Here is a 25,223-nt window from a genome sequence, read left to right on the forward strand (position 1 = left end):
TTATAAGACTCTGTGTCTTATTTAAGTCTTCTGTTTTATCTGCTTTCTCTGACACCACTCTGGCAAAGGAGGGAGGAGGTGGTGTGGCCTCTTGACAGCCAGGTGGAAGTACAAGTTCAGGTTCTCCTTGACCTCTGTTAACCCCCGAGAGGAGTGGCTCCTTGTTAGCACTGGGCAAGGAAGGTCCAGGCTCCCTATGTGGCCTCCTCTGACACCCCAGTGGGGGTGTTGGGAGATATTATAGGTAGAAGGTGGAGGTGTTACAGGTGGGAGGCGCTCACAAGGGTAGGAGTCTAGGCTCCCCCTCGGCATCTGCTGGGCGGAGGGGGTGGGGCACAGTGTTGTTGATGGTGGTGACTGGAGTAGAGCAGTTATTGTCTAAAAGTTTTCTCTCTTTTGAGGTTGCTCCTTCCTGGTCCTTTGACTTTGGGGGGGGATTTTTTTCTCTGTACCTCTTAGCATTTTCAGGTTGCCAGCTTCTTCAGCTCCATGTCTGGGATATATGAGCCATAAAGAAAAACCAGAGAACTCATTACCGTGTAATTTCTCAGTCCCGGAGGCCCTGGTCAGCCTTCCTCTCCACCTTTTAGAGTCTTATTTTGTTTGTTTCATAGATAACATCCAGATTTTTAGGTGTAGTTAGTGGATGTGTAAGGCAAGATACATCTGCCCCATCTTTCTAGAAGCAGCAGTCTGGGGTGTATGGATTTTAAAACTACCACATTCACTACCTCTTGCTTTGTTGTGAGAACTGATAATGAGGTTATGCCTAGAATCAGAATACTTGCTGGTAAATGGTAGGATGGGAGAATCACAGCTCTTATTAATCTGGGGAGAAAGCCAGTGTGAGGTGTGGGCGTATCCTGGGCACACGTGGTGAGGGTGACAGAGAGCGGGCGAGGACACAGGCACTGAGGAAGCCTCTGTTCCCGTCCACAGTGTCTGAAGTGCCGATGGGCCAGAGGGGTCCCAGCCACACCTGCCTCGGCACCATCCTTCTCCAGGAGCAGGCTGTTGTAGGCACTGGGATGAGCCAGGTTTCCCTTAGGGATCAGAGCCCAGGGGCTTCTGCCCGGTGGGGACCTTCTCAGGCTATAGAGATGATTCCTGGCTCATTTGCTCACCCTTTTCTCTTTGTCACTACCTCAGGAAATAGTGGAGCAAACCATGAAGAGGAGGCAACGAAGGGAGTGGGAGGCCCGGAGGTGAGTGTGCTTCAAGCAGCAGCCCCCGTCACAGAGCCCACACCCCCATCACGGAGCCCACTGCTCCTTCACAGAACCCATGCCCCCATCACGGAGCCCACTGCCCTGTCACAGAGCCCACGCCCCTGTCACGGAGCCCACTCCTTTGTAACAGAGCCCATGCCCCTGTGGGACTCGGGTCCCTGGCGCCTGTTTTTTTCCCTGGGGGCTGCATGCATGTTTTTCCATTTTAGGATAGTTCGTTTAGTTTGGAACCTCTGGGCCAGTTGCTGCAGGAGAAAGCGTGTGGCCCCTGAGTTTCAAAAGAGCTCTGCATCCCCTCCATATCACTATCTGGTCCCATGAGAGACAAGCCCAGACCCAAAGGTCTCCCAAATATATGCTGTCTGTCAGGCCCCTAGTTCTTTATTTTCATAGTTTTCTAGATCTAGATGCTTGTATTTCAAAATTCTTACAGATGACATCAACACCAGTTGTGTAAAACCTTTCATAGAAAGAAAAGTATGAAAAGGAAACTAACATCTATAATTCCACTCCATACTGCAAATTAGAAAACTGAAGTGCTTTAAAATGAAAACGTTGGCAAGGTTATTCTAGCTTGAGGTGAACATGCAGCAGAGTTCTTGGGCTGGGGGCTCCTTGCTGTCCTAGTCCTTGAAGGTCTCCTGGGTGTCCCAGCACCCCCCCCATCTCCTCTGTTCCAGCTGAGGGCATGCGCTCAGCACCCCCCTCTTGGAAAGATGAGGGAAAACCATTTCAAGAAATGTAAGGAAAATTTTCACTAATGGGAAGAGATTCTCGCTTTGGATTGATCTTCCTGGGTTATCCATACCTTGCATATTTTACATAATCACACCAGTTTTGCATTTTTCGACTTAATGTAACCATAGTTCTGAACAGCCTTTATAAATGGCATAGTACGTAATTGGCCATTCCCCTTCTTTTTGAACCAGAAGTTACTTCCAGCATTTTCTGTGACAAATAAGGCTGTGGTGAACAACCTTATACACAGAGGAATTTTGTCTTGCTTGTTCCTTTGAATGGTTGTCTTGGGATAATTTCTCAGAAGCAGGATTCTAGGACTATGCCACTGTACGTCTCCCATTGTCACAAGTGGATTGCATCAGTTTTGTTCCCTTCCCAGCATTGTGCCTACACTCTCTGCGAAAGAGCCAGTAAGTGAAAACAAAGAGTACCATGACTTAATCGCATTTCTCTGAGTACTGGCGAGTTTTGGCATTTTTCCAAATGTTTGCTTCCTATACTGCTTGCTGTTGAAGACCTGTGTTTTGTGTCATTACAGAAGAGACATCCTCTTTGACTATGAGCAGTATGAATATCACGGGACGTCGGTAAGCACGGAGAGGTGGAATTCACCACAAACTTCTGACTCGGGCTCAGTGTCCTGAAACATGAGGACTGAGTGCAGGTTTTAGAGCCACGGAAGCCTGGTTTGAATCTGAGCCCCATAGCTTCCCACCGTGTGACCTTGGGCAGGTGGTGCAGCCTCTTTGAGCCTTAAACCCCTCCTTCTCTGTAACAGAAGATAACAGTCCTCATTTCAGAGGCAGTTGTTACGATGGTCCCTCACATCCAATATGTGCTCAAGAGCAGCAGCTGTTGTTCTTGTTTATCATCAAATATACAGAACGAGTTTGTATTAGTCTCTGTGCAAGAAGCTAAAACTCTAGACTAAGAAAGGCTCATCAGCCTGTGTGTTACAGAACAGAATTTCATACAGAAAACCTGCTGTGTTGATTCTGATGGTGTTGAGCTGAGCCCAGGGCCTTAGAAGCCCAAGAAGATAAGTTTCCAGTAAAGTGCCCATGTTTCGTCTTAGAATTTGACCCGAGGGCCTTGGACTCTGAGCATCATATTTCCAGTGTCCCTTTTATGTCAAGGTCCCGTTGTCCTTTGAAGGGCCATCCTCTTACCCTCTCTGCTCTGCCCTGGCACATGGGAAATTCTGAGCAGTGGGTGGGTTGGATGGTGCTCACTCTGAGAAGGTGTGGGTGGGACGGCAGGTGCTGGCCAGAGACATGGATGGTTCCCTTGGAAATCCTCCCTGGTGGGCAGCCCAGCATCTCACAGCTAAGGGAACTTTAGAGTCTTCAAGCGAGATATTGATCCTCCGTCCTCGTCTCCTCCCAAAACCCAGACCCTCTGCTCACAGGAAGTTAGATGCTTCCATCAGTCGACAGTCCTGTTAGGGGGTCCTGAGGCCCTTTCCTCTTTAATGTCCAAGTAACTGGAACCAAGGCCCTGTCTCACCTGGCTTTCTCAGGATTTGTGCAAGGCCACCAGCAAGCCAGGAGGAGCATGTGGAAGCAGGGTCATGCAGATGACAGGGTCCCCAACCTCCCAGCTTCAGTGCCTCCCTCAGGCATCACTGAGGCACCCAATGAGATGTCTGGAGGCCCCCGCTTAGCACTGCACCTGGCTGCCCCGCCCTCCCAGCTACATGATGAAGTGTGCACACAGTACTGACTTGAGTTAGCAGAGGAGACGGTGTGGGTCAGTTGAGTTACTCCGTCTTCTTCCCTTGGTGTAGCCTGGAGTCCACCCACGGGCCCTTGCCAGGCAGACCCTCAATCTGCAGGGGCTCAGCCAGAGCTCCAAGCAGGTCTGGCCCAGCTGTGTGCCCAGCCCCAGCGTGCGCTCTTTCCATGAGCACAACTGCCTTTGGCCTCAGGCTTCTCTCTTTCTTGCAGTCAGCCATGGTGATGTTCGACCTGGCATGGATGATGTCCAAGGACCTGAATGACATGCTATGGTATGTAGGCCCCAGTCAAGGTCAGTGCCACATGTGGCTGGCTACCTTCTCGGCAGCTCTGTCCTCCCACAGTGAGGGCAGGGTCTGGAGGGAGACGTCACCATGTGGTCTGCACCAGGAACATCAGGCACAGCCCCCTTCTGGGAATGTGGACGGCTCTGGTCTTCCTAAGTGTAGGCTCCCGGCTGCACGCAAACTTGCGGGGTGCAGAGTGCAGAGGGTCGGAGCGGGGTTGGGGCGCTCCGCCGTTCCCACCCTGCTGCTCAGCCTTGCTGCCCAGGACATTTGGGAAACAGAAGGAGCATGAGATTTAAATGAAGCAGCCCTTTCTAGACGTCTTGGCAGCCCTGGCACGTGGTGAGACCTGACACAGGAAGAGCCATTTGGCTGCAGGGTTTGCCGCATGGACTGCAGCGGGACCCTCGGCCCGCTGGGTGCTGTAAAACTCCCAATGTGCTGTGACTCATGTTGGTTTAGAAACTAAACCTGCAGAGTCTTTCTGAGTGAAGAAACCGTAGGTCTGGCCTGTTCCACCCCCTCAGCCCTCACCTGCAGATCCTGGTTTTCTCCCCTGCAGCATGATGGTCTCACAAGGCCCCTTCTGGCCCTGACTCCCCAGCATGGGGATTATAACGCCTGCTCTGATGCAGGGCCTCAGGACAGCTGGGGCCAGGGCAGGGCCTGGGCACTGTCTAAGGCTAGGCCCAGGGGGCTCTGTCATTGCCCCAGGCTGATGCCTGGTGCATGTCCACCCGCCATCCTCGGCAGCAGGCTCAGCCCTCATCTCGGGTCCCCTCCACAGTGTGGACAGACAGCCCTGGCACCCTGACACAGGGCTGGTTTGTGCGTTGAGGGCTCCTGCAGTAAGGCCAGGTGGGAGCCTGTCACGGGCCCTATAGCCATGGGCACGTGCAAGCCACATCATCATCTGGGAGCCTTTAGTGGTTGCCTGCTGTGTGCTCAGTGGTGCCTTCAGCATCCCACCCACTGTGAGCTCCTCCAGTTAGCGGTGATGTCCGGATATACCCCTGTGAAATGCCTCCAGAAAACTCCAGAAAGGGCATAAGGACAAATGCAAAATAACCTGGTATAAATGCACACATGGAATGTGGGGAGGAGGTGGAGTTGGTCAGGGAAGACAACTGGGGACAGGGGGGCTCTTTTTTTTTTTCCTGGTGAAGAAGATTGGCCCTGAGCTAACATCTATTGCCAACCTTCTTTTTTTCCCCCAAAGCCCCAGCACGTAGTTGTATATCCTAGTTACAAGTCATTCTAGTTCTTCTCTGTGGGATGCTACCAGAGCATGGCTTAATGAGCAGTGTGTCCATGCCCAGGATCCGAACCAGCGAACCCTGGGCCAGTGAAGCAGAGCAAGCAAACTTAACCACTTGGCCACTGGGCCAGCCCCACACCAAGGTAGCCTTTTCTGAGGAAATCCTTCTGAGGCAGAAGGGGCATTGTGTTGGGGGATGTGGTGGGGTACTCAGGCACCCTGCCCCCCAAAAGGTGAACCTTCCAGGGCCTCTTCCATCTTACTCTGCATGCAGCATCCCTGCCTGTTCCTGGCTGTGGGCCTGTAGGGGTATCTTGAAGGATGGCACCTGGGGACCAAAGGGGATCACAGCTGGGATGACTAACCACACCTGGGGTCCTGGGCACTCCTGCTATGGGCCAGCCATGATCCCAGGGAGGTCAGGCCCAGCCTGGGTCTCCCATATCTGATCCACAATAGATGAGCTTAGAGGGAGGAGCTTGGAAGGTTCTTAAGTGGCCTAAATGCTGTTACTGTGTCCTGCCATTTTCCATGGGAAGGACAGGGAGATGTGGACATGACTGGGGTCTGCTGTACTGCGGGTGTATCTCAGAGGGATGGGGGATGTGAGGGGCTAAGGGAGGTGGTGTGACATGCCAGGGTCTGCCAGCGCCTGAGTGTGGCTGTCTCCCACAGTCCCTTGGTGGCAGGACGTGGGTGGAGAGCCAGGACAAAGTGGAGCCCTGCCCACATCAGGCCTGCCATCCTCGTCCCAGGAGATCTCCCTCCTTGTGTACCCATAGCTCCCACAGTGGTGATACTGTACTGGGAGCCCTGAATCACCCCCTGTAAACTATCCACTCTGCAGAGAGGAGACACCTGTCTGAGGGCAGGCCTGGGCCTGGCCATGCTGACAGGACACTCCTGTGAGTGGCGCCTGTCCCGCCGTGTTCACCACTCCATTGCCCTCTCCTCTCTTTCCAGGTGGGCCATTGTTGGACTAACGGACCAATGGGTACAAGACAAGATCACCCAGTAAGGACGCACTCCCTCGGGCTGTCCAAGGTCAGCCCGTTCTGTGACGACGTGCATGGCTTGTTACAACCCAAGTTTGCAGTAGGGAGACGGGTGGCAGCATCACCTTAGAGCCCCACGGAGGAAGGGGCTGGCCTTGGGTCTGCATCATTGTCACCGAGGAAGGGCTTAGTACTGGGACCTCTGGCAGAGTAGTGTGTGACCTTGTGTGGACGCTTTGTCCACCCTCAGGGAGCCCAGCAGGTGGAGCCAGAGGTGAGAGGAGGGAGCGCAGTCTCCCACCCTTGGAGCCCTGTGCTGTGGGCAGGGCTGGGCGCAGAGCTGGCCTGTGCACAGCGGACACAGGTCGGAGGATGTGAGGGCCCTGAGCATCCTGCCAGAGGAGTGGGTCTGAGCTCAAAGGCAAGGAGAGGGCTGGAGACGGCTGCGAGGAGGGCAAGCATGGAGCTGAATCTTGTTTTGCCCCTCAATGGGCAGGCTTTGGTGCTCCCCAACTGTCTGACTCCAACAGTAGACTAAAGGGCTGCCCCAGAACGCAGGCACCGGGGAGGGCCAGGGTGCCGGCACCCTCCTTCGTCCCCACTCCTCTGGTGGCTGTCAGGTGGGGACTCTAAGGGAATTGACAGGGACCTTGACCCCCAGATGCTAACCCTGTCCCAGGAACCTGAGCCTGGCATGGCCTCCGCGTACAGTTCATAGAAGCCCCGTGTCCCGCTTTCCTGCCTCCTCCAACCCCACCCTGCCTGTCCAAGTTCTGTGGTATGGCCTAGGGTCCAGGAGGGTCCTGATTCTCAGGCCTGGCGTGCCTCCTGGATGTGTCACCTTGGCCCGGCCTGCCGTCTTCCTGGGCCTCACTCCCCTTCTCTGTTAAGGATAGCATGGGGTGTGCACAGCACCAGGCACGGTCCCTGGCCTGTGGCCGCCCCTCGAGTGAGGCCCCTCTCCCGCTGTGCTCAGGAACACTTCCTATGCAGGGTCTGTACCTTCTGCTGTGGATTCTCGTCACTTTGGGGTTTGTCCACTTGACCGTGACTGGCGGGTGGCCCCGTGGCCTCCCACAGTGCCCACCCTCAGGAGGTCTCAAACAAGTGATGATGGGGCAGCTGCCGCCCAGAGGAAAATGCAAGTGGGAGGCGGGCAGGAGCCCACCCCTTCCAGCTCTTTCCACTCATGTACCCCCAGCTGCCTGGAACAGCTGCCACTGTCCTGCTTGGTTTCCATGCAGAGGTGGCAGAGTTTCCTCAGTCCTGGACGGGAACAGCCATGTGGTGGGCCGGCCCCTGAGCCTCCCGGAGTGGGGAGGCCTTGAGGGAGGGAGGGAAACCACATGGCTGGGCTCCATGTGAGGGGAGATGGGAGCCCCCCAGGCACAGTGCTTTCCTTCCAGGATGAAGTACGTGACTGACGTTGGTGTCCTACAGCGCCACGTGTCCCGACACAACCACCGGAATGAGGATGAGGAGAACGCCCTCTCCGTCGACTGCACACGGATCTCCTTTGAGTACGAGTATCCTTGAGGCTCCAGCTGTGAGGTGCAGGCAGCACCCCTGCCCTCAGAAGTTTTGCTCAGCAGTGCGCTGTTTGCTGTGTCACCTCTGCAGGCCCCAGCCCATGTCGCCCATGGGTGGCATGTTCTTGCCACAGAGCTGCAGGTCTGGGTTGTGTGGCTGTGGCTGCTGTGTCTCTGGGACAGGCAGCAGATGGGACGAGAGGCTTTGGGTAAAGGGGCCCTGGCGTGCTGCCCGGGCTGGGCAAAGCACTGGGTCCTGGGCAGCAGGCTCTGTCCTGGCTGCTCTTTGTGGCTCTGGCTCCTAAGTGCCAGCACTGTGTTTAGAAGCATCAAGCATCTCTGTAGGGCTAATTGTGGGCCTGGTGCTAGGTCCGTGCAGGTGAGTGCCGTGGTCCACCTATGCAGTACAGGCAGTTAAGCACTGTTCACAGACCGCTGCCAAGCCAGTCAGGAAAGAAGCCAGCCAGAGTATGATTACAGAGTGCAACATTTCACGAGGAGAATGTGGGTGTCGATGAAGTGATCAGGCAGCCCTCAGACGGCAGTGCTCAGGAAAACCTTGGGGAGGCGCCATCTTAGGCCAAGACTCAGCCATGTTCGGTGGTAGGGGGAACAGCCTGGGCAGAGGCCGTGGCTGTGCAAAGGCCCTGAGGTGAGCTCAAGGAAGGGGCTGGAGAGATGGGTAGGGTCTGAAGTTCAGACAGGCCAGAGCTGATGGCTCTGTGAGCCCAGAGCAGTGACTTGAGTTCAATTGTGGGTGTTTCAAAGGTCCCGGGACTGGTGACTAGGAGCAAGGAGACAGGATGGTGGCTCAGGCCAGACTGTGGCAGCAAGCATGAGGTGTGGCCAGGGTCACTGCTTTGGTGGTGGATGGAGTGGTGGCAGGGACAGTGCTGCCCTGTACCTGTGCTAAAATGGCCAGGGACAAGTAAACGTGAGTTTGGACAAGTCAGGTGGGAGGTGCCTGTGACAAGTGTAGGAATAGGTGCTGGGTGTGGACCAGCCCAGCTCCAGAGAGGGTGGCTGCGTCCGGCATACAGGGGCCCACCAGGAGCCGGGTCCTGACACGTGACATGCAGGCCCCAGGACGTGCCTGGGGAGTGGGCAGGGAGGACAGCAGCTGTCCTGTTGAGAGGGGCAACACTGAGGACAGAGCCCACTGTGTGCCCAGAGGCTGGGCCTGGGGGGCCGGTGTGTCGGCAGGAGCAGTGGCAGGGCACCACTGTGACCTCAGGATGGAGGCAGGGCTAGCCTGGCATCCTGCCGAGACCCTTGGGGTGTAGGAGGGAAGGCCTGCCGGGGGGCAGGACTGTCCTCATGCACAGCCACGCTCATGGCCCCATGAGTGGTGAACGGCACGTTCAAGAAGAGGTGTGGGGATGAGGCCTTCACTGAGGGGGTCTCAGCAAAGGCACGAGTAGGAGGGAGGGCAGGCTAGGTAGAGCACACAGGGGGCAGATGGGATGACCGCCTGGGCTGGCAACGCCCTATTGGGCCTCCCAAGCCCTGTGTGGCCACAAGGGCTCTCTGTGAGCACAGTCCCTGGACTCTCAGAATCCCTGCCCCTCGGTTTCCTTGTTGTGCAATGGGGATAATGGTGTGTGCCCCCCACCTCACAAGCTCCCTGTACTGGTCAAATCAGAGAGCTCCAGGTCACTCATGTGATAGCTAGTTGTGCAGGCAGGCCCTGCGCGTGGAGCTGACCGTCTGCTAGAGAGTCTGCAGGTGGGCGTCAAGGGGTGGGTGGGGCCGTGTCCTGCCCAGGCCCTGGGTCACTGTGCGGCCACAGCCTCCTTGACTGCAGGCCCAGCCTCCGCCTGGCGCTCTACCAGCACTGGTCCCTCCATGAGAGCCTGTGCAACACATGCTACACTGCGGCCAGGTTCAAGCTGTGGTCGGTGCACGGGCAGAAGCGGCTCCAGGAGTTCCTCGCGGACATGGGGTGAGTGACCACCTCACCCATAGTCCCCAAGGGAAAAGCACCTCCCCTTCATCATGACCGACTTGGCGGTATCATCCAGATGCTGCCTGCTCCTGCCCTAAGTTCCTCACCTCGAGATCAGAGAACGTCGTCTGGAGGCCCCCACCAGGGCGTCCCCTGTTGGCCTGCGGGGCCGTCAAGGGGCTCTTCCCCTCCGTCGGTGTCTCGATTTAAAGCCAGGTTGCTCGTGTGACCAGCACTTGCTGTCCTTCCAGTCTCCCCCTGAAACAGGTGAAGCAGAAGTTTCAGTCCATGGACATCTCTTTGAAGGAGAATTTGCGGGAGATGATTGAAGAGTCTGCAAATAAATTTGGGTAAACACATATTTTTCTTATTAAGCTTCTTTAAGGCTTCAGCTTTAACCACATTCCTAAAATAACGCAAAAAACCCCAAGAATACACAAATGAGCATGACCTGTCTAGCCTCTCCCAAAGTGCGTTCCCTTTGGGTTAAAAATCAGACTTCTTAAAGTGCCTGAAAGGTCTAGAGTCCTTAAATCCTGGGGCCAAGGTGTGGACCTTTGAGGGCGACCCAGCCTGTCCCTCCCCGGACGCAGGAAATGGGCCTGAGAAGGGCCGACTGGGGCCAGGCTCAGGCAAGCTCTGCCCGCCCGCATCCTCCGGCACTGCTGAGGGACCCATGCCTGGCATCCAAGGGCTCAGGAGAGGACCACACACATCCCGGCCCGGTAGCTTATTCCCGCCCTGCCCCCAACCAGCTGAGCAGCTTTGGAGGAGGCCTTCGGTGCTCTGGGCTGCAGGGCTGGTGTGCCTGAGCCTTCTGACCCCTCCATTCTCTGACCAGAGAGGCTGTGCTGCAGAGCATTCACGGGGGCCTGGCCTGGAGGGAAGAACTCACTCCCGCACATGCAGCCTCACAGCCGCATCACTTCCTCTCGTTGCAGGATGAGGGACATGCGAGTACAGACTTTCAGCATTCATTTTGGCTTCAAGCACAAGTTCCTGGCCAGTGATGTGGTCTTTGCAACCATGTCGCTAATGGAGAGCCCCGAGAAGGACAGCTCAGGAACAGATAACTTCATCCAGGCTCTGGATAGCCTCTCTAGGTAGAGGGCATGACCGTGGACCTCCATCCCCTTGGGCCACCTCTGGCCCTCAGCCTCACTGCCCAGGGAGGCAGCTTGCATGGACCCCCCCCCCCACCCCACCCCGGGGCGTGGGAGTGACTGTGTCCTGCGGAAACTGTTTGGGTGCCAATTGGAGCCACTGTCCACCCGAGCCAGGGCTGCACAGGACACGTTTCCTGCCCGTCCTCAGTATGTGCCACTTCCTCTTGAATCCTTTTCATCTCTTCTTTTTCCCTTTTGATTTGTAAAATTTTCCCCTTTTTCATCTCTTAAGGCATTATTTGTAGTGTTTATTCTTGTGTTTCTTCTAGTTTAGTTTTCTTATCTCGATTATTTTTCTTTTATTTCTGCTTTTTTCTTACCTCACTTCCTGAGATGTCTTATATTATTTTTCTAATATCTTTTAGCTTGTTTTGACATAGAACATGATAGTTTGGATCTTTGGGCATGTCTGTAGTGTGCGTTCTGTCAGGGGCATGCTGGTCTGCTCCTTCGCCTCCTTTTTCTTGGTAACTCTGAGAGGATTTGACCTTAGTACTTGTCTATTGCTCATGTTTTTGTGAATTTAGTTTCCCTGACTTTTTAGGAGGAGGCATGATTCTGACAGCTGTTCTAACTTCAGAGAGCTGCCACTACCGTTATTTTTGTGTGGAGTTAAAAAACTTAGGGGCCTGCTTTCTAAGGTTTCCTGGTCCTGTTCCCTAGCACACAGTTTTTAAACTGTGCTACATTTTCATTGCCCCAAAAAGAAACCCTGCTCCCCTTAGCCATCACCTCCCAAATCCCCCGTCTCTCCCAGTGCTAGGCAACCACTAATCTACTTTGTCTCCATAGATTTGCTGCTATTCTCAACATTTCGTATCAACGAAATCAGACAATATGTGATCCTTACTGGACTGCTTTCTTTCACTTAGAATAATGTTTTCAAGGTTCATCCATCCATGTTGTAGCATGTGTTAGAATTCTAATGATGAGCAGCTTTTCACTTGCTTATTGGCCATTTGTATATCTTGTCTGGAGAATTGTATATTTGAATCCTTTGTCCATTTTTAAATTGGATTGTATGTCTTTTTATTAGTGAGTTGTAATAATTGTTTTATATGTTATGAATACAAGTCCCTTATCAGATACATAATTTACAAATATTTTCTTCCATCTTGTGGGTTTTCTTTTTACTTTCTTGATGTTGTTCCTTGAAGCACAAAAGCTTTTAATTTTGATGATGTCCAGGTTATCTATTTTTTTCTTTTGTTTCCTGTGCTTTTGGTGTCATATCTATGAAACTATTGCCTAATCCAAGGTCACAAAGATTCACACCTCTGTTTTCTATAAGAGTTTTATAGTTTTCGTCTTTACATTAGGTGCATGATTCATTTGAAGTTAATTTTTATGTCTGGTGTAGGGAAAGGATCCAACTCAATTCTTTTGCGTGTGGACATCCAATTGTTCCCACACCATCTGTTGACAGGACTTCTTTCCCCCATTTAATTAATTTGGCACCATGTTGAATATCAGTTGACCATAAGCGGAGGAATTTATTTCTGGACTCTCATTTCCGTCCCATCAATCAATATGTCTAAGCTTAAGCCAATACCATACTGTTATGATTACTCTAGCTTTGTAGCACGTTTGGGCTATTCTGAGTTCCTTGAATTTCCATATAAGTTTTAGCATCAGCTTGACAATTTCTGCAAAGAAGTCAGATTGCATTGAATCTATAGATAAGTCTGGGGGTATTGTATCTTAGCAATATTAAGTCTTCCAATCCATGAGCATGGGATGTTTTTCCATTTACTTAGATCCTCTTTAATTTCTTTCAACGTTTTATAGTTTTCAGGGAATAATTTGCACTTCTTTTGTTAGATTTATTCCTAAATATTTTTTGATGCTATTGTAAATTGACTTGTTAATTTCATTTTTTATTTGCTCGTTGCTACTGCATAGAAATACAATTGATTTTTGTATATTGATCTTATATCCTGTAACTCGTTTATTAGTTCTAATAGTTTTTTAGTGGATTCCTTAGGATTTCCTATATACAAGATCATGTCATCTGCAAATAGAGATGGTTTTACTTCTTCCTTTCGAATCTGTGTCTTTTATTTCATTTTCTTGCTCGACTGCCCTGGCTAAAACCTCCACTACAATCCCAGTGCGTTTATGTCTGTATCTTCTCTTTCTTTTTCTATATTGTCTGTATCTTGTTCAATTTTGATTCCATTCTCAGCACTTTCTCCTCAGTGAGAGGCCCAGTGTGGAGAAGAGCTCTGGCCGGTCAGGTGGGACTTCCAGGGGCTAGACTGCCCCGGCCACCTGGTCTTTACCATGCCCCTTGCACTTTCCCACGGGCCCTTGCACTCATCTGCTCTTGGACAGGGCTAAACCCTTCTCAGTTTTAGCCACAGTTCCCCAGTTGCCTGGGGTTTCTCCTCATTCTTAGGTCTCAGTGCTTCTCTACTCCCTCCCACACTGACACCAACAATATGCCAGTCTTGTGGCCAGTTGGTGGTCTCTTTCCACTTGCTTAGATTTTGGAGTCTGTGGTGTTCCCTCATTCCCTTATTGTGTTGTAAATGTGAGTCCTAGTTTTTGGTTTTGTCATGTAGTTACTCTGTCGATTTTTGTCTAGAAATATGAGGAAATCCAAAAACTATTACCAATGCTGCCGCCTTTGTCCTGGAGTTGATGGGTCACTGTTAGCCATTGTCTCTGACTTCCTGCTATGACAAAAGAGCATTCATCCCACTTTTCTGCTCCTGCCCCTCCTGTCGGTATAGTTATGCACTATTTTTAGCTGCTTTGTAACTTTAACATTCTTATGCCTTGTTCTCTCGCCAGTGTCTCTTGTCTCCCTACTGCGTAAGAAAAAGATGTTAGCATCCCTACTTTTCTCCTTCCCCACACCTCACAGTTTCTGAAATCTATTTTTACATTTTCAAGGTTGATAACACTTAATCTTGGATTAGAGAATAGAATGCAAGTCACCTCATCTTTGGCTATAGGTTGATTCTAAATGGTGAAAATCAATGGTGTTACTTCATTGAGCTAATAAAATATGCCAGAATCGATCATGTGCAGTGGTACCATACTTTCTGGTGCAGCTCTTTGTCTTCCTGGAACTGTTAATTGCCTCCTTTATCATATTCAGTTTCCCCAGTTCTCCTCCCAGCAGGTACCCCCGGAGCACCTTTCGTCCAGGAGAGCCTAGGGCTCTGTGTCCTGACCCCAGCCTGGACCCGCAGCTTTCCAGGCCTGCTGCCTGCTGCCACCACTGATGGCCCTGGACTGTGCCCCTGGCTTAGGTCTCCCATTTCTTGGGATCCTTGTCTTTGTTTTTTCACTCCTTTGTTTTGCTAGAGCAAAATTTTTTCTTTTTAAAGATTTTATTTTTCCTTTTTCTCCCTAAAGCCCCACGGTACATAGTTGTGTATTTTTAGTTGTGGGTCGTTCTAGTTGTGGCATGTGTGATGCTGCCTCAGCATGGCGTGATGAGCAGTGCCATGTCAGCACCCAGGATTCGAACCCGTGAAACCCTGGGCCACCAGAGCGGAGCGCACGAACTTAACCACTCAGCCACGGGGCCAGCCCCCAAGAGCAAAATTTTTGAGTCAGTCTTTTTGGTTGTTTTTTGTGGTTGTTGAGGAAGATTCGCCCTGAGCTAACATCTGTGCCAATCTTCCTCTTTTTGCTTGAAGAATATTCGCCCTGAGTTAACATCATTGCCAGTCTTCCTCTTTTTGCTTGAAGAAGATTCTCCCTGAGCTAACATCTGTGCCAGTCTTCCTCTATTTTGTATGTGGGTCACTGCCACAGCATGGCCACCGACGAGTGGTGTAGGTCTGCGCCTGGGGACCGAACCCCGAGCCACTGAAGCATGTGAACTTAACTACTAAGCCATGGGGCTGGCCCCTTGAGTCATTTTTAAAGAAAGGACACATGTGAGGTAAACGTTCTGAGTTCTTACATGTCTGACAATATGCTTGTTCTGCCCTTATCTGATTGCTGGTTTAGCTCAAATAGAATTTAAGGTTGAAGGTAATTTCCTGTTGAATGTGGATTCTCTTGCTCCTCTGTCTTCCAGGAGCCAGTGGTGCTAATGAGAAGTCTGAGCCATTTTGGTTCTTGTTTCTTTGTGACTATGCCCCACCTTGCCTGAAGAAGCTTTCAGGGCCTTTTATTCTCAGTGTCCTAGAGCCTCAGAGTGACGTGTCTAGGGCAGATCTTGTTTCATGGATTGCACTAAGTTTTAGGTGAGCCCTTTCAGTCAAGGCCTGTGTATTTCAGCTTGGGAATGCTTTTGGGCTACTGCTTTATGACTTACCCCCACATACATCACTGTTTTTATTCTCCTAGACTTCCTGGAAAGATACTCTGTCTCTGACTTTTGCCTTATATTTTCCATGTCTTTGTCTTGTTATTGATGTTAAGGAAGCTTTTCTTGACTTGATCCTCTAGGCTTTGAGTGAATTTGTGTTAAGTTTTCTTTTGTTCTCCAAATTATCCCTGTTTCCTTAGGATCATTTTGTCAGGCCACAGGTCTTTCTCGAATGTCTGATGGTCCTTCACAGTCAAGAGGGGGGCTGTGGAAGCCTGGTGAACCCTGAATCTCTGGGCACAACCTACTGGCCGGAAGGCATCACTTCATCTTGGCGAGCGGGGAGTTAATGTGACATTTTGGGACCCTTAACTGCTAGGTACACAGGCTTTGCTTGGGGACCTCACTTCACCACGGGGTTCATTTTAATGTACTCCTTTTTGTGGGGGAAGGGTAAAATCCACCTGTCAGGTGATTGGGTCCCTGGTCCTTCCCCCAGCCCCTGCCCAAGGCCCTCCTCTCTCAGAGCCCTCCAGGCACCTGCTAGGGCCTGCTGAGCAGTCTTCCCTCTGTGGGCTTTCAGTCTCCTGTCTTCTGGTGCCAGCACCCCTTCCCATTTCTCGTGTCCATCACTGTGGGTTTATACATTTTTATTCCTTTCACATGAAAGGAGACTCAGGAGGGGGAGAAATGAACTTTCATCCCTACACCCCCTCCTGACGCAGGAACAAGGTGTTCTAAGTGTGACTCCGTGCTGCAGCTGTGTGTCTGCTGTGTTACAGGAGTAACCTGGACAAGCTGTACCATGGCCTGGAACTCGCCAAGAAGCAGCTGCGAGCCACGCAGCAGACCATCGCCAGTTGCCTCTGCACCAACCTCGTCATCTCCCAAGGGCCCTTCCTCTACTGCTCCCTCATGGAGGTCAGGCTTCTTGCGGACACACGGGCACTGGGCCGTGCCTGCTGGTGGCCCCCTCTAACCATCTCTGTCTCCTCCCCGCCAGGGCACTCCGGACCTGGTGTTGTTCTCCAAGCCAGCATCCCTGAGCCTGCTCAGCAGACACCTGCTCAAATCGTTTGTGTGCTCGGTGAGGAGCCGCATGGGTGGGTGCTGGAAGGTGGGCACTCGGGCAGTGCTCAGACTGGGCTCCAGAAGATGGCCTTGGGGTATCAGTGGCAGTTTGCCAGCTGTGGGGTCTGGACAAATCCCTCACTTTTTCTAAGCTGTGTTTTCTTCAGCTAACCCCTGGGAACCTTCTGGTTCCCATAAGCTCCGATTTTGTCACTCACCCACCACCCAGATCGCTCAGATGAGTAGAGGGAGCCTCATGGAGCCTGTGGGGCTTGGGCTTGCACTCACTGTGGCAGATCAGGGAAAGATGAGGTTGGTTGTAGGACAGACTTGCTTCCTAGGATAAGTTTGTTTTCTGGGCTGACTTTCCCTTTTCTGTGCGTAGTTCTGTCTTCTGTACAGCCTAGCACCCTTCTGCCTTGGCCCGTGACACCCCTTAACTCAGCTGGCATTTGGGCAGGGGTCCTACCCAGCTATGTCAGGCTCATCCCTGGGCATGGTCGCAGAAAGGATGATCCGCACCTTTCAACAATCCCGTGAGGCTGTATACTGGAGCGGCTTTAAACAAGATGTTTACTGGAAGGTTGAGATTATCTCTGCTGAACTGACCAATAAAACGATTATCTGAGTGTTACATGAAGACAGTCAAGTGAGGACAAAAGATGAACTAGGAACAAAACATGAGCTCCAAGTCCCCAGTCCAGACTGGGTTTAAATCTCAGCCTCCTCGTTTACTAGTCCTGTGATGTGAGGTCGGTTATTTGACCTCTGAGCCTCGGTTTCTTCATCTGTAAAATGGGTGACCGAACACTCACCTCACAGGATCCATCATTTATCTGATTATTCAGCAACCACCACCTGCCAGGCTCTGATGTCGTAGGGTGACCAACCATCCCAGTTCATGTCCTAGGACGTCCCTCAGTCCTGGACAAACTGGGACAGTTGGTCACCTTCGTTGTGTAGGGTGTGGGTGCAGTGGGCACATCAGTGAAGGAAACACTCAAGTCTCCACCTTGAGGGAGCACACGTGCTGGCGAGGGTGACAGACGAGGACTGAGTATGTGCAGTGTCAGGTGGTGGCACACACCATGGAAAGATGAAGCAAGATGAGGGAGAAGGCGTTGTTGGGGAGTGCCTCCTGGAGGAGGTAACAACTGCATCAGGACCTAAGGGAGGTGAGGGAGGGAACAGCCAAGGGGCAGTGGGGCTGGGCTCAGGGCACAGAAAGAGGCTGGGGACATGGTGTCACGGCCTAGGGGCGGCTGCATGGAGACTTGAGCATCTCTGGTGAAAAGAAGGCCCTGGAGGCTTTGGGGGAGTGAGTGGCTGGCGCTGTCAGGGCTCCTGGGCGCCGATCGGTGTGCTCACCCCACAGGGCCCGAGCTGAGAATGCACTTTGCCTCTGCAGACAAAGAACCGGCGCTGCAAGTTGCTGCCCTTGGTGATGGCTGCCCCCCTGAGCGTGGAACAGGGCACAGTGACTATGGTGGGCATTCCCCCAGAGACCGACAGCTCGGACAGAAAGAAGTGAGCTGGGTTCCACTCATCCTGGGAGTTTGGGAGCCACAGTGATCTGTCACTGGCCCGTGGGCCCTGCTGAGTCGGGTGATGTTTGCCCTCAGTGCCACTCCAAGGACAGCCTTTTCCACCACGAGGCAGGGCTGTGAGGGCTTAAGTGCGTGGGAGGCAGGTTAGCCATCAAGCCTCTGCCTTACCCCTTGACTGGACTTCCGAATGCTGTTAGTTTGCATTCCTAAATGAGTAATGGAGTCAATGAAGACAGTCTTGGGTCAGCATCAAGCACGTGCACCAAGCAGGACACGACGGGTGAGCAGCACCCAGGTCCAGCCTGCGGAGGTGCAGGAGGCAGGCGAGCCCCAAGGACAGGAGGGTGGGCTGGTACGTGGCAGGGCTGGCCATGAACTGTGCCTGCCTGGTCCCCTGCGGGGCGTGTCTCAGATCCTGGTAGCACGTTGTCAGGACCTCATTCTAAAAGTGCACCACAGACACCGGCACACGGGCTTACTAAGGGGTGCTCTGTGTGTTGGGCTCCAGGTTATTAAGGTTTTGCTCTAAGTGAACTTGAGGCCTCTCAGTAGCCCCCATCCCAGCCTGGTGCAGGGGAGCATAGGGGTGGCAGTGGATGTGCCATGCGCCGCCCCCGACCCCGAGCTGGACTGTCCCAGGCTGCCCAGGCAAGGGTGTCTGGCTCCCCCAGGAGCACCCAGGTCAGACACCCCGAGGATGGGCTGGGCCTGCAGTGAAGTGTGGTGAGGGGCCCTGGCTCTCTGCAGCCTCGGGCGGGAACCCCAGCCCTCCCAGGGCCTGAACCCTCTTCTGAGGAGTGAAAAGTTTGCACTGAAAATATGAGGGGTCTCAGATCAGCCACCCCAGAAATTAGGCCTCACCTGTAAGGTTCCTCGAGACCAGCTGTGCGCATTGTCTTCAAAACCCTTGTGAATGATCACTGCCCATCTTGTCTGAGCCTCACATCGACCTTTGAGGGGAGCAGGGCAGGGTGTCGATCCCTACCCACATCCCCAAGAGTCAAGTTCACTGCTCACCGGATCTCAAATTTAGGCATGTGCCAAACACATTTATAAGTTCAGTTCTGAGAGCTGAAATACAAGACAGTTCCTGTGTGGTGCGGGGATGTGCCCACCCCAGCTGCCTGCCCTACCGAAGCTGGTTCACTGGCACCTCCATGGTTTGGGTAGCATGTGGAGGGTGTCCCCTCTCAGAGCACAGCCCCACCCGCCCAGCAGAAACCAGCAGAACTGCTGCCAGCACTCATGCCGCGGCGTCGTGGATCCCTGTCTTCCCTCAGCCTTTTCTCTGTTGAAAGTCCAGGAGACACATTTGGACTTCCATCAGTGGTATGGTTACTGTGTGTGTCTTGTTTTCTCGCTGAGCATCACCCTTCTTGGTGCACGTCTTTATGAAGGTGACTTCTGATGTTAAGTAGTCTGCTAAGTGGAGGTGACGTTTGCCCGTCGTCTCCTGTCGGACGTTCGAGCTGTGTCCCAACTTTGTGTTACTGTAGACAGTATGCCAGGAACCTTGTGAGTGCACAGCTTGTCACTTTTGAGAAGTCTCTTGTAACCCTCTCTCTGGCCCCCCCCGCCCTGCATCTGCCCACCTCCTACAGCAGGGCTGGGTTGCCTCCTGCCCTATCCACCCAGGCCTGCTGTCGGCCTGCAGGCAGGGGCTCAGGGGCTCCCCCAGCTTCTCCCTGCTGCCCCTGCATGCTCTGCACAGATGGAGAACCTGGTGACTAATCTCAGGGGCTGCCTCTCACCATCCTTAGATGTCTTTGCATCCCAGGCAAAGTCAGTGCCCCAGGCCCAGTGCTCCCCAACACATCCCAAGAGGTGACCTTGGTCAGATGCTGAGCGACAGTGGGCAGTGGGATGTCGCCACCCAGCTCCCCAGCAGGGCAGCTTGCAGGCCACAGACCGCTCAGTGTCCTGTGCCCCTTGTTTTTCCCATTTAGCTCTCATCGGGCTTTGCCGTGGAAGACACTGGTCCTGGATCTGGATCAATCCCAGCTCTGCTGTCATGAGCTTTGACCTTGACTTGACCATGAGCTTTGTCATGACTCTGTGTCTGCAGAGGCTGTTTAGGAGCAAGTTGGGAGAGACAGTGGACTTTTTTAAGAAGAGTCCTTCCATATTGCCGAGCTGCTTTCCAGAGCTCTGCTGTGGGTCTCAGATTCACAGTCGTGCAGGTTGGAGCTGGCCAGGGGCTCCTGGGCTGGATTCCAAGGCGGCCAGGAGCCCTTCCCCCGTGGACCACCACAGCTGCCTGCGTCCTCACTGACCATCGGTTCATCGCTGTGTGTGGCTGTGCTGATTAGTGGTTAGCTCTGACCGATGGGCACGGTCTTGTGTGGGAGTTGCTGTGGAGGCTCAAAGCACATGCCCCTCTGTCTGTCCTCCATGACAGGCCCAAAAGCCCATCCTCATGACACTCTCCCTCTACTGACAGCCCTTTCCTATAGTGGCCCTGAGCCCCCAGGGAGTGGGTCTGTATTCCTGGCTGTCTTTCCACCAGCCTGCGTCCTCTGGGCAGCTCTGGCTGGGCCACACCTGGGGGTGCTCCTGCATCCTGCCCTCACTGGGCCGAGTTCCAGCTGCATGCTGCAGCCTGGCCCTGCAGGCTCCTCCCAGTGCCACCCTTGTGTGTGGGACCTGGTCTTCTCTAAGACCCCCAGCCCAGCATGGCTCCCACTGAGCATCTGCCTGTTGCCTACCCTAGCTGCCAGCACACTGCTGGGCACGCAGGAGGCCACAGTCCGGGCAGTGGGCATGAAGCCCTGGGAGGTGCAAAGGGATACGTACACTCTGAAGGCTGAGAAGGGCTCGGCTGGATGCAGGTATGGAGCAGCAGTGAAAAACAGTGACTGTCCAGTGAGTAGGGGTGAGGTCTCAGAGGTCAGTGGCCCAGGAAGGAGCACGAGTGCCGACAGGCAGAACTGGCGGCCGGGGAAGAGTCTGGGCCACCTCTAGTGTCTGTCCTGGGGACGTGGAAAGGGTCCATTGCAGTGGACAGGTCCCCAGTGTGCTTCTTGTGTGTCCACAGCTTTTTTGGGCGAGCGTTTGAGAAGGCAGCGGAGGGCACTAATTCCCGGACACTGCACAACCATTTCGACCTCTCAGGTAAGAGTCCACTGAGCTGGGCCTCAGTGTCATCGCTGGCTTCAGAACCAGGGAAGCTGGCTTTGCTGGAGGCACCCTGCGAGCAGACCTCTCGTCCTACCACAACCAGCCCTGGGCCCAGCCGCACCAGGCAGCTCAGGGAGTGCAGGCATGCTGAGGGTCCTGTGCCTCCTGTCTAGGCCCTGACAGGCTCCCAGGGCAGGCCCTTGGAGGGAGAACAAGTGGTGCCCAGGGAGCTGCAGACCTGGCTCCAGCCTTATAATCCATCTCTTGAGGCCACTTCACCAACAGGCCTGGAGGACTGGCCCATCAGGGTCTGCTGCCCCTTCTGTGGGTACACAAGCAGCAGACCCTGTGGCAACCCAAGGGCACCATCTCTAGCTACGGGTCCCGCCTGAGGCTGCCGCATGGTCCTATGTGATGGCTCGGGCACTGGCCCCACCCGTGTGTTGCATGAGCCCAGAGAATGGAAGAACCCGGCCTGGGTGGTGGCTTTAGGAGTCCACACCTGCAGGCTGACCAGTGGCCCCCACACCACCTTGTGGCTTCTCCAGATGCCAGTGTGGAACACTGTTCACATTTGACCATATTTGCTTTTTTCTTGCCAACAGATTTTAAAGTAAAACAGACATATTGACACTTCACCCCTTGTGTTAGGTCAGCTCAGGCTACCATAACAAAGTCCCACAGACTGAGGGGTTTAAACAACAGAAATGTATTTCTCGCCTTTCTTGGGGCTGGAAGTCTGAGATCAAGGTGTCCACAGGGTTGGTTTCTCCTGAGGCCTCTCTCCTTGGCTGGTAGACAGCTGCTGAGTCCCTGTATCCTCACCTGGTCGTCCCTCTGTATCTGTATCTTAAGGTACTCTTCTTGTAAGGACACCAGCCAAACTGGATTAGGGCCCGCCCTAACGGCTTCCTTTAACCTAATCACCTCTTTAAAGCCCCAAATCCAAATACAGTCACACCCCGAGATGCTGGGGTTAGGCCTTCATCATAGGAATTTGGGGGGTATGCACTTCAGCCCATAATACCCCTGTCTTAGGAAGGACATTTTCTTGCATCATCACCATCTGAGTCCTTAACAATGACAGTCACTGTAGTCAGAGTCCAGTCTTCATCCCAGTGGCCTCGGTTGTCCAGAGTCAGCTTCTCGCTGGGCCAGCTCAGGCTGCGGCTGTGTGGTGTGGGTTCACCTCCAGCAGCAGCCCACCGAGTCCTGTTTTATGCCCACAAAGCAGCAGAGGTGGGCGTGGGCTGGCCTGCAGGATGTCCTGGCCTCTCCGCACAGGGAGGTTTGTGGGCTGGGCTTTGTGGGAGGATTTGACCTCCCCTGTGAGGGGAGCGCCTGAGGTCAGAGGGAGCCTGGGTGGGCTGGGCCCGGGGCTTCTAGAGCCATGGCCTGAGGCACAAATGGCTTACAGGACCAGGTGGGCCCAGTTCTGCCCAGGCTGATGAGGGCCCACATGCTTGTCTGAGCCGCATGGCCCCCCAGGGACAGGGGCAGTTTGCATCATGTCCCCCTTCTACAGAAGAGAACACTGAAGCTGAGAGACTGGCCAGAGCAAGACAGAAGGCTGACCTCCTGCCCTTCCTCAGGGCCTCCCACACCCCACCGTGGCACAGGGCTCTGCCCAGATCTGTGGTGTTCTGAGTCGTCACATCCCCCAGGTCCCTTTCATTGGCTGTCACTGCTGGTCACCTGGCTGTCTGGAGGGCCTTCCCCACAGACCACAACCCCAGCCTCACCAACAGGGCAGCCAGCAGTTTCTGAGGATTGAATACAGAGGGACAGAGAATTAGTCCAGAATATTCCAGGCCATTGAGGAGGCAACTCCATTTTGGAATGTGCTGGAAGGTTACTCCACTCTTGGATGATCGAAACGAGGGAGTTAATATACTCTGACTTGTTTTTCTCACTCCTGTCCCTACTCCTCCGTCTCACAAGATGTTTTTCTTTCATTACTTAAGTAATTGAGCTGAAAGCAGAAGATCGGAGCAAATTTCTGGATGCACTTGTTTCCCTCCTGTCCTGAGGGTGAGTTGGGGGTGCTGGTGTTCACTGGGGCCCTTGGAGGCGGCAGGCAGCGACCCTGTTGAAGTGCACAGAGGGCCCCTCCCGCCTCCCCGTTTTGGTTTCCCTGCTTCTTTCCTTCTCAAGCCAGGCTTCTACTTGGGTTTCAGAGCTCCTGGGAACAGAACTCCTGAGGAGATTTGGGGCCAACACATTTTTCCCAAGGATGTCTGTCCCTGGCCTGGTGGCAGTGCCACAATGGAGCGTTGTTGAGGGAGCTAATTTCATTAGGCTCCTGGGATCCCTTCAGAAAGAACTGGCATTTACCCTCTCCTGACCACACCACGGACTGGGTGTCAGTGACTCGTACGCCTGGCTCTGCTGGGAAGGAGGGCACCCCTAGGGGGCCACCTGGAGCCTTGCTACCTCTTGCAGCCTCATGTCAGGCTCTGGGCTGGGGCCCGCAGAGGCGTTTATCCCGGCTCTCGTGCACTTGACTTTTGAGAGATGAAAGCTGTTGGCAGCCACTCAGCTGAGAATCACAAAATGTCTGCTCTGTGTAAGCCTGCGCCAGCATGCAGTCACTAACAGTCCACTGTGAGCTCAACAGCCGGGGCTCTCCCCTGTGCCCCACATGCCACCTCTTTCTTGAAGGGCCCCTTGGGAAATGGGTGGGAGGGTCTGATTGGTGTCTAGTGATCACTTCTCAGCCCAGGGCCCCTCACACAGTGGGCACCCACGCCCAGCCCAGGCTGTGACATAGGGATCCCCTCGTGCCGGCCAGGGTCTTTCCGCTCCCCACTCCCACAGTGAGCTAGAAGCTGCAGGGGGGCAGGCACCCATTCCCCTGTCGAGCCCAAGTGGGCTCTGCCGAGAATGGCATAGGGGGCATCAGGGACCCCACACGCCCTCTCAGGGTGGGCCGGGGCACACAGGGCCCGTGTGGAAGAGGGGCTCTGGGGTCAGGCCCTTTGGATCTTCAGCAAGGTCTGTCGGGTACCTCACCAGGCTGCACCTGCTTCCTCATCTGAAATGGGGCTGACACCCCTTGGACAACAAGTGCTGAGCACAGGGCCTTCAGGTGGGGGCAGAGGTGTAAGTTTATGACCAAGTCAAAGGTTGCAAGTGGGGCTCTCGGGCAGTGGGGCTGGCATTTGAGGTGTACCCCTGCCCTGTGACCGCTCGGTGATGATACCAGCGCTGCTGTGTCCTGCCACCAAGACAGAGTGCAGGGGCCAGCCGGGAAGGATGAGGAGCAGTGTGCTGGGGACCAGGGGAGATGCCCTAGGCAAGAGGAGAAACCCTGTGAGGGCACCTCAGGTCGGGGGCTGGACAGGTCGCTGGGCAGGGTCTGCAAAGAGACAGTGCTGGGGGCTGTGCGGCCTTGGGGGGTTCTCAAGCGGACAGCAGCCTGGACCCAGCCAGGGGCTGCAGTGGGGACAGCAGGTGCCTCGGCAGTTCTGGGGTGGCCCTCCGCCCATGGACTCCCCCTGCTCCCCCCGTGAGGGGTGGAGGCTGCGCAGAAGCAACGCCCAGCATGTCCAAGGGAAGGCCTGGACAGTTTGCTTGATTTGGGGAGACATCAGAATGTTTGAAATTTACTTATTTCTCTTTTTCTCTTTTCCAGTCTGATTTCTTCAGAAATGACCTCCTCCTCCTTATTTATATTAACTGGCTTTTATTTGGATTGTAAGTTAGGACATAATTTTAGAGTCAGAGCAGTTGGTTTTAATGGAATAAAATGCTTATTTTCGGTTCAGTGCTCCAGTCTTGGCTCTGGTCACAGGGCCAGCGCTTGGTCATGCCCTGCGCCTTCGGTGGGTCCAGGGGAGCCTTGCTCCTGTGCCCTGGGCACCCTCGAGCCTTGGCAGGAAGTCAGCACAGGGGGTGGCCTCCAGGCTCCCTGGACAGCAGTAGGCAGACGCTGGGCCCCTTAGCACCTAGTTCTTCACACAGCAGCTGTGCTGACCCACTGCCTAGTGATGCCAGCCAGGACCTGCTCTGCCCACCCTCCTACCACTGCCCCCTGTCCACCTGGCCTTGGCAGCATCTCAAGTCCACCATCTTGACCGTGCTCCCATCTCGAGCCTGCCCCTGCCCCCCGAAGCTGTCCAGGCGCCCTTCACCCCTGCAGGCACACAGCAGGCACTGCCAGGCTGCTGGGCAAGTTGGGCAGCAATAGCAAGGGCAAGGCCCTAAGCCGGGAATGGCAGGGCTGGCTGAGGGGCCACAGGTGGAGGCACTGTACCCCCAAGGCTGGCTTCACCTGCGCCTTGTCACAGAAGGTCTGCTGGACAGGATCTCAACAAGCTCCAGAGTCTT

General features: G+C 53.9%; 1 protein-coding gene across 2 annotated transcripts in view; it reads left to right on the forward strand.

Moving 5' to 3' along the window:
- Nucleotides 1–24,667, forward strand: part of CDC45 (cell division cycle 45) — a 37,102-nt gene extending 12,435 nt beyond the window's left edge. Inside the window, exons 6-19 of one of the 2 annotated variants that reach the window (XM_014827119.3) lie at nucleotides 1,150–1,205; nucleotides 2,509–2,557; nucleotides 3,917–3,978; nucleotides 6,215–6,265; nucleotides 7,653–7,772; nucleotides 9,586–9,717; nucleotides 9,972–10,070; nucleotides 10,662–10,823; nucleotides 15,942–16,080; nucleotides 16,163–16,246; nucleotides 17,639–17,757; nucleotides 20,812–20,888; nucleotides 22,859–22,925; nucleotides 24,529–24,667. In XM_014827119.3, coding sequence (XP_014682605.1) covers nucleotides 1,150–1,205; nucleotides 2,509–2,557; nucleotides 3,917–3,978; nucleotides 6,215–6,265; nucleotides 7,653–7,772; nucleotides 9,586–9,717; nucleotides 9,972–10,070; nucleotides 10,662–10,823; nucleotides 15,942–16,080; nucleotides 16,163–16,246; nucleotides 17,639–17,757; nucleotides 20,812–20,888; nucleotides 22,859–22,923 — 1,215 coding nt within the window. In that variant the 3' untranslated portion in view covers nucleotides 22,924–22,925; nucleotides 24,529–24,667. Of the gene's footprint in view, nucleotides 1–1,149; nucleotides 1,206–2,508; nucleotides 2,558–3,916; nucleotides 3,979–6,214; nucleotides 6,266–7,652; nucleotides 7,773–9,585; nucleotides 9,718–9,971; nucleotides 10,071–10,661; nucleotides 10,824–15,941; nucleotides 16,081–16,162; nucleotides 16,247–17,638; nucleotides 17,758–20,811; nucleotides 20,889–22,858; nucleotides 23,066–24,528 lie in introns of those variants that run through there. The other variant, XM_070516656.1, reaches the window with a different exon arrangement.
- Nucleotides 24,668–25,223: the final 556 nt, after the last annotated feature.

The sequence above is a fragment of the Equus asinus genome, chromosome 8 (genome assembly GCF_041296235.1).
Source record: "Equus asinus isolate D_3611 breed Donkey chromosome 8, EquAss-T2T_v2, whole genome shotgun sequence".
Classification (NCBI taxonomy): domain Eukaryota; kingdom Metazoa; phylum Chordata; class Mammalia; order Perissodactyla; family Equidae; genus Equus; species Equus asinus.